This window comes from Cyprinodon variegatus, unplaced genomic scaffold, assembly GCF_000732505.1.
Source record: "Cyprinodon variegatus isolate N-32 unplaced genomic scaffold, C_variegatus-1.0 Scaffold780, whole genome shotgun sequence".
In the NCBI taxonomy this organism is placed as follows: Eukaryota; Metazoa; Chordata; class Actinopteri; order Cyprinodontiformes; family Cyprinodontidae; genus Cyprinodon; species Cyprinodon variegatus.
Window position 1 is genome coordinate 150,596 of NW_015151233.1, and position 7,777 is coordinate 158,372.

General features: G+C 36.1%; 1 protein-coding gene across 1 annotated transcript; it reads left to right on the top strand.

Moving 5' to 3' along the window:
* The first annotated feature begins 2,136 nt into the window (after nt 1-2,136).
* Nucleotides 2,137-7,334, top strand: LOC107098468 (C-type lectin domain family 4 member M-like). The gene is made up of 7 exons (XM_015396181.1): nt 2,137-2,267; nt 2,501-2,633; nt 4,107-4,205; nt 4,311-5,105; nt 5,293-5,435; nt 5,917-6,026; nt 6,114-7,334. Exons 2-7 carry the CDS (start codon nt 2,528-2,530, stop codon nt 6,250-6,252), a joined length of 1,392 nt encoding a protein of 463 aa, XP_015251667.1. The 5' UTR covers nt 2,137-2,267; nt 2,501-2,527; the 3' UTR covers nt 6,253-7,334.
* The last annotated feature ends 443 nt before the right edge of the window (nt 7,335-7,777 follow it).

Sequence of the window (7,777 nt, forward strand, 5' to 3'; positions counted from 1 at the left end):
CGCCCCCCGCGCCCCCGCCTGAATCCGCGCCTGCATATTGTCCCAAAAGTTAAAAATTTCTATTTAAAAAAAAATCCTGCCTTAAAATTTGTGGGGGTTTTTTCATTATCTTATGAAGGCCAGTTAGTTATACGTCAGCTTGTACACCTAAATTTGGCCAATCATAACAATCATCTGTCTTAAAAATTTTTCATAGCATCTTGTTTCATCTGTCGCAGCAAATATACCCAACAGCTGAAATAAGAAATAAGAATAATTTACTTTACCATTGAGCTCCGTCCCAGTGTTCATGGGGATGGACGTCTGTGTCTTCGGCAGGCGTAGGGCAAACAGAACTGGCAGCGTTGCGAGGCAAGGGCTCAAACATGTACGGCTGGAAGCCTTCTACACCAAACCAAGCTTCTGCCACCCAGGCGTCCTCTTCCTCCCCTAAATAAAAAATGTATGACGGAGGAGACGCATCCACACAAAACTTTCCCCCTCTTGCAGGTTTCTGACAGTTCCTTGACAGAGTAGTTTCTAAGTCAAAATTTAGTGCTACTTGACCCCAATGTAATTTCCCATTGGGAACCTACTAGATATAAGTTGCTAACTGGTTAGCAAGATGCTTCAGAGACACCGGCCATAACCAAACTTGCTTGCGAACGTTCCGCCACAACAATCTTGTCCCCTTGATAATTGACCAATCACATTCACTTTATTCATGTAAAGTTGGGCACCATCGGGAGAATTCGGAAATGCAACCGTTGGAACAGCCGCTTCCCTACGACTTTAAAAAATATCAACAGAAATTGCCTTTTTATAGATGCATAGAGTTTATTCTGTGCCATTATTAACGATGCTCTGTAGTGCATAGATGCCTGCCACACACATACAATCGGTCTTGTCACCCTCTACTATATATATAATGACACCATTATCGGAATATGCCATGAGGTGCATCACACTTTAAGTGAATTTTGCTTAGGGCCCCCAAATTCCTTGAAACGGCCCTGCCTAAAATGCCACAAAAGATTGAAACGTTCAAGGGGGCCGAATACTTTTGCAACTAACTGTAGTTAAATGTGATGAAAAAGGGTTAAAAAGTAAAGAATAGAAAGATCAGGTTTCTTTTAGTGGCATTATAACATGTTTTCTAATCTAACAGAAATGCTTAAAAGAAAGAAAAACAACCTTAAGGATTCATATTGTGAAATAAGAGTAGAAACAAGTTTAGCGGTAGTTGAGGTTATGCAATATCAAATCTGTGAAAGACAGGAAGGCAGTCTTTTTGCAAACCGACACATAAAAACTGATTTTCTGGTCAGCAAAAATATTCCTGAATCAGCAGTTATATTTAGTAGAGTACGGGTTTCGCAATAAGCTTGTGGGAAGAAGAAAATATTTTAAAATGTTTTGAAATGATTATTGCAAAAGAAACTAGTTTCATGTTGCTGTAGATGAAACTTAAGTCAGAGCCTAGTTTGCTCAAAAAAACATATTACTACAAAATCTAGCTAAATATGTCAGAGAAATATAGGGTAATAGGTTAACTTCCTAATCCATTTAATTTGCAGGTTATGGAAAAATTCTAAATAAGACAAACCAGATGATGAAGACTTGTTTTGATCCAATCTTTGTTTTTTTAATCTTCACTGGTTGAGGAATAATATCAAGGCAAAAACATACATAAACAAAAAATAAATAAACATGAAGAACCCCAGATGAGTGGAAATAATAGTGTGATTGACTTAGCCTTTTAGCCTGTATGAACCTAATCATAATGCAGGCAATTAAAAACTTCAAATGTTGACCTTACAGTTTTAACCAGAGCAATAAGGGCTACCTAAATTCTGATTATTATATTATATTATATTATATTTTTTAATACATTTTAAAAAGATAAGGAAAAAAAACAATATGGGTAAAAACAGTTTATTGAAAGTAAGCAGCACATATTCAGCAAAGTAACACATTTTATATTTTAATTTATTATCCTTGTGCAACAGTTTTGGTTATAAGCTGTATCCTAAATATGTGTTAAACAACAAACATTATTTTATGACAGGACGACTTTAAAGCATTAAAATCCTGACTCATAATTCCCCAGTTTTTGATAAAGGAGACACATCTTTGCTCCTCCTTCTGACCGTGTATCAAGGTTTTGCGTAAGTGCTCACAGAATATTCAGCTGGTAGCTGCAGAAAGTAGATTTGACTTCATGCCTCTCCGCCTAAAACCAGCTTTTTTGGAGCAGTTCTTTGACTTTAGCTTTTCTCCCTAAAGAGGTACGTTTTTTTTTTTGTATCATCAATTAAATTCTGAATGGATGAAATTGCTCTACTGATCATACCATGTAACTTAACTTCACTTTCATACTTTTTATGTTAAAGGTAATGATAATCCACTATAGACTTTTTCAGGTTGAAATTACATAAAGCACCTTGATTTTTTTTTGGCCACACTGCTGAATGCTTTTCTTCTCCAACAAAATCTAACAATTTTTCATTTTCTCTGTTAGGTCCTTGGATAATTCATCCCGAAAAAGATGAGCTTTGAGTACCGAGCCTCCAAGATAACTGATATGGAAATGACCAATAGTGAAACACCCTACACAAATTTTTCTGATGGAAGAAAGAAGCTCCTCCATTCAGGTACAGAAACAACCATAATTTTGATTCAAGCCTTTGCTCATGAAAAGATACCGACACACAGGATCTGATGTTCCTGCTTTTATCTTACATGTCATAATAATAAATAATAATACTAATACTATTAATAAATAATAATAAATGACTCTCTTCACTTCCCTTGTATTAATCATCTAATTAACAAATAACTTGCTGAATAGTTCTCAGAGGCAGATGGAGGAGCAATTAAAAGCTCCAATGCACATTTGCAGTAACTTTTAAAAGAATATCTACAAGTTTTTACATACTGTAGTTGAAAGTTTGAATTGTTTCTGTTTAAGTTTCAATTTGTAATTTCCTTTCAAAGGAAAAGTTGGTCTAAAGCAGTGTGTCCTGCTTGTGTGCTTGTGTAGCCCCTTTCAGTCAGAAATACTGATGATTGTCCAAAAGTGAAACATACAATAACTGATTATAAAATAAAAACTTTTTTACTTAATCTTTTAATTTAAGCAATTCTATTCTTAGCCATTTTATTATACCTATCTCAAATAAAAAAATATTAACACAAGATGCCTGGCAGTTAGGAAGGAATCGAAATAAATCCAAAATAAAATCATATTTTAAAACAGTATTTATAAAACTGGAGCTCGTCTGAGTAACTCCCTTATAATCACATTTAAACTTGATGAATTTAAAAACAAATTCAGAACAGAAATTATAGTAGACTGACTTCAATAGTTTTACTTTGTTTTCATCAAGACACCTGAGCTGCTTTGATGAGATCAGTGGGAAAAACCGCTGATACCAGGCTGTTTTCCACATCACGTCTTTACCCCTGCTTGGTTTTGATCAGAGCTGAAGGTGAACTCAAATAAAAATATACTTTTTGGTTAGTGAAAGTTGTTTGATGTTCTTTCAATTGGGTCCTCACAAAAAGTCCTATTTTATTTTACTACCTAAGACATAAAACACTTTAATGTACCCCTTGTGATGCATTCACGGACCACTAGGGGTATGCGTACCCCAGGTTGGAATCACTGCTCTGAAGGACAAAAATAGATGTTTGACCAGGGTCATTATGTGAAGCATCGTTTAAAGGGAACTGAATTCAAAAGCTTTTCACACTTTTATTGTTAAAAGATTATTATAAGTATGAGAAAAACCTTTTTACCATGACCTGTCTTTAGCTTTTTCTGAAGATTATCAATGGGCCAGAATAGGACTCTGAACTCCTAACTTTTATAGTACCTCCAATTAGAAGAAATATGTTGGTAAATCAAAATGATTGCCTTTAACACGTCTGACAAATAGGTTAAAGAAACATACATTTTTCTTGTTTTAATGATTTGAGAACATCAAAAATATGTTTTCCTCCCAACTGACTGACTGTATAATGTTTTTATATGATTTTGCAACACAACCCAGTAATGCCACAACTTCCTCAGATCACTTCATTAAATCCATGTTTCTGCTTCTGCTTTGCTTGCTATCTTTCAGTGTATGCCTTGAGAAACAACAGCTTTAAATTAGTTACTATTGGCCTTGGACTGGTCTGCGTATTTCTGTTGGTTTGGATCATAGGTCAGAGTGTTCACTGTGAGTTACACTTTATATACATTTGTCAAGATTTCACACTGTTTGATATAAAAAAAATGGACTGATTTGTGTTCCTTTTATGTTTTTTTTTAATTCTTCGAGCAGATGAAAATATTAAACAAGACAATCAGAACAAATTTAAAGGTCTCAATGAAGTCAATGAGAAGCTACAAGCAAACCTAAAGATCGCACAACAAGCGAAAAAGAATGTTGAAGAGGGTTGCAAGCAGACCAAAGACAGAGTTGATTCCTTATCAAAAAGAGTATACCAACTACAGGCCGATAACAGAGTTCTGTCAAATGAGAGAGATGAACTTAAGGCTAAGCAAAGTCAGGCAGAGGCTACCAGCAGTAGTTTAAATAAAGAGCTAGGAAAGCTAAAAGACAGTATTGCCCAGGTAGAGCAACAGAGAAATGACTTGAATGCAGCCCAAATCAGCCTACAGACAAAATATGATGCAGTTGTCAAAAGCAGAAAAGAGCTACAGGCCAATTATGACACCGTAATTACTGAGAGGAACAATCTACAGAACAAATTCAACAATGTTACCAGATCAAGGGATCAGCTCCAGCTCAGTTACAATGATGTGATCAAGAAGGTAGAGGAGCTACACGACAGATACAACTTCTCTATAAGTGAGAAAGACAATCTCTCAAGCAGCAACCAAAACCTGACAACTGAGTTAAGAAAATTACAAGACCTATACAGCCTACTAAAGAAGGGAGAAAACGACTTGCAGAGTTCATATGAATCGGTGATGAGGGAGAAAAGCGAACTTGAGAAGAGCCTTAAGAACGTTACCACAGAGAGAGACCTGCTTAAAGCGAAAGCTGACAACCTTACGGCTGAACGAGAAATACTGCTGGGGACTGTCAACAAACTCAATGCAACGATTGAAGGTGGGACAAACAATCAATAAATCCTTTTACTTTATTTTTTGGAATATTTTTGTGCTTTGTAATGACATCTCCAAATATTTTAATTCCATTTCACCATGGAATACTCTTAACATCTTTTTAGTTGGTGTATTTTCAGATTAGATAGACTAACAAACATGTTCAACTTTGTTCTTTGTTTCGATCACAGAGAAGAACTGCACTGCTGGCTGGAAGAAGTTCCAGTATAGCTGCTACTTCCCTTCTACAATAAAAAAAACCTGGACAAAAAGCAGAGAGGACTGCCTGAACAAAGGAGCAGACCTAGCAATCGTGAACAGCAGAGAAGAAATGGTTTGCTCATTCAATGTACTATGAAAGTGTAAAAGAGGCAATTAAAATATTCCTTTTGAAACATCTAAACAAACTTAGCTTCGAGATTGAGGTGTTAAAGTCTGACTTAAGCTGTCCAGGCAACTTTTAAAAATGCAATGTAGGTGAACCAGTTAAGGTATCTTGATTTTGTCAACTTGTGAAACTTGTGCGTTGCAGCTTATATACTGCATGTAAGTTTTACAGTTTTCTTTTTATTGTTAAAGCCTTGATAAATAAGTTAAAGAGACAAACATTATCACTTGTTTTTGGATGCAGCCCTTTGAATTCAATTGTGAAAAATTATATGATTTGTTTTAAGTAATTCCTGATAAAACTCTTAGCCAAGACAGATTATAAAAGTGAATTGAAACAAACAGTGGCCTCATACTTCCCAAATATCCACAACTGTTATGGGAATTACTCAAGTGATAATTCAGCTGATTTTCCTTCGTCTCCCTAGAATTTCCTCAACACTTTGTACAGCAGTGACAAAGAAGTGTGGATCGGTCTTACTGATGGAGGAGTGGAAGGGCATTGGAAGTGGGTGGATGGAACACCACTGACTTTAACGTAAGAAGCTTAACTTTTTAATCCAAAAATATACAATATTTTCTTGAGATTTTGTTCCTTTTGTTGATATGTCTTTGTATTTCTTAGATTCTGGGCTAAAGGGCAGCCCAATAGCCATCAAGGGAGGGACCAGGACTGCGTGGAGTTCTGGCACCGTGCAACAGGAAGTGGTGACTGGAACGACGAGAACTGCAGTGTTGAACAGAACTGGATCTGTGAGAAGTAGCTTTTCTCTGCAGCATGCACCAGCACTGATTTGATTTAAGAAGTATGATGTATGTTGAATATGTATCTTTAACTATTATGTGATTGTTTATTTTTTTTATATTTGATAAATGTTTTTAGATGTTTTTCCTCATTGATCACAGCTCAATTGGACTGTATTTTTTAACATTTCCCTATTTCCTATCAAATTCTGCTGATTTTCTTTTCCGAAATATGTGAATTACTATATTACAGACTGAAAGCAACTTTTTGATTAACCAGATACAAAGTCATAAATAAATGCTCTTGCTTATGTCAGTGCCATATTCACTTAAAAACTACATTAGGACTACATACAACTACTTTAAGAAAGTGAGGATTGTGTATTTTTTTTTAAAGCAGAAGAGATGTTTCAATTTAGCCTTGAGCAGATTTCTACTGCAAAGAACATGTTATTTTAATCATTGTATGCACAACGGTTGCCAAAAGAAACACTTAATAGTCTTTTATGTATTTTATAAACATTAACTGGACTTCAGCAGTGTTTAAAGTGCTACTTTTCATATTTGGGAGGAATAACAGTGGCTTTTTTGTAAAGTTGAAATAGGGTTTTGGATATACTATGTCTACTCATGAAAAATGCTTTATGTCTTTGTTTTGCTGTATCTACAATTGCTGCCCCATGCTTCCTATATTAAAGCCTACAAAGATTTCCAAGAAACTAAGTAACCCTGACGCCAAATATGTCAGGGGTTGTGGCTGGGTTTATTTCCTCATCCTTCAGCTTCCTCCTACAGAGAGTGACCCCTGTGATTTGCTCCTGATCTGGGTCATGAGATCTGGTGATAGTGGGGCTTGAACTGAGAACCTCAGGGTTCCAAGCACTATACCCTAACCACTAGGCTGACACCCACCTAACTTAAAGCTACTGTAGGATGGCCTATTGGAAGCAATTTTGGAATTAAAAGGGGGCTCACAGGAGGACACAAACATTCCACAAGAGATGGAGGATCCAGCAAGTCTGAGATGGAAATCCATACTAGCTGTCCTCCAACATGAGCAAGATCTCATCAATTTGACTCAGTTCAGGTTGTAATGTGAGTGTGAAGGATCCTCCTTGCGTTCACTCCTATGGCCAGAACCAATAAACTTCCTAGCAGACATGAATGCTAAATCTGCGGTGACTGCAAACCTTCCTTCTTTTTTCTTTTACAAATCTTTTATTATTTTTTGGTGGGCGGGTGGGAAAGAGTAGCTAGGTTTTTACTGTGACAGCAATGTTTTTGTGCTTTTTATACAGGCCAGGCGCCTCCGGGCGCATTGCTGCCCCTCTCAGGACACTGCCTTGGGACATTTCATGGGCATTACGCTGCCATGTGTTATACATAAATTAGGGGTAACCAATTAAAAATCAGCGGGGTCCGAATAAAGAAAATCATCAACCAGTAAAGGTCATTTTTAATTATAATCTGTTACTTTAAATACATTTTTAATTCTGAAATAAAATGAGGTTTTTATGCATCCATGTTATACATTTAATTCTTAAA

Coding starts and splice junctions, on each gene's coding strand:
- LOC107098468 (XM_015396181.1), top strand. CDS start 2,528: ATGAGCTTTGAGTACCGAGCCTCCAAGATAACTGATATGGAAATGACC. Junction 5,106..5,292: donor ACTCAATGCAACGATTGAAG/GTGGGACAAACA, acceptor TTTCGATCACAG/AGAAGAACTGCACTGCTGGC. Junction 6,027..6,113: donor GGAACACCACTGACTTTAAC/GTAAGAAGCTTA, acceptor TGTATTTCTTAG/ATTCTGGGCTAAAGGGCAGC.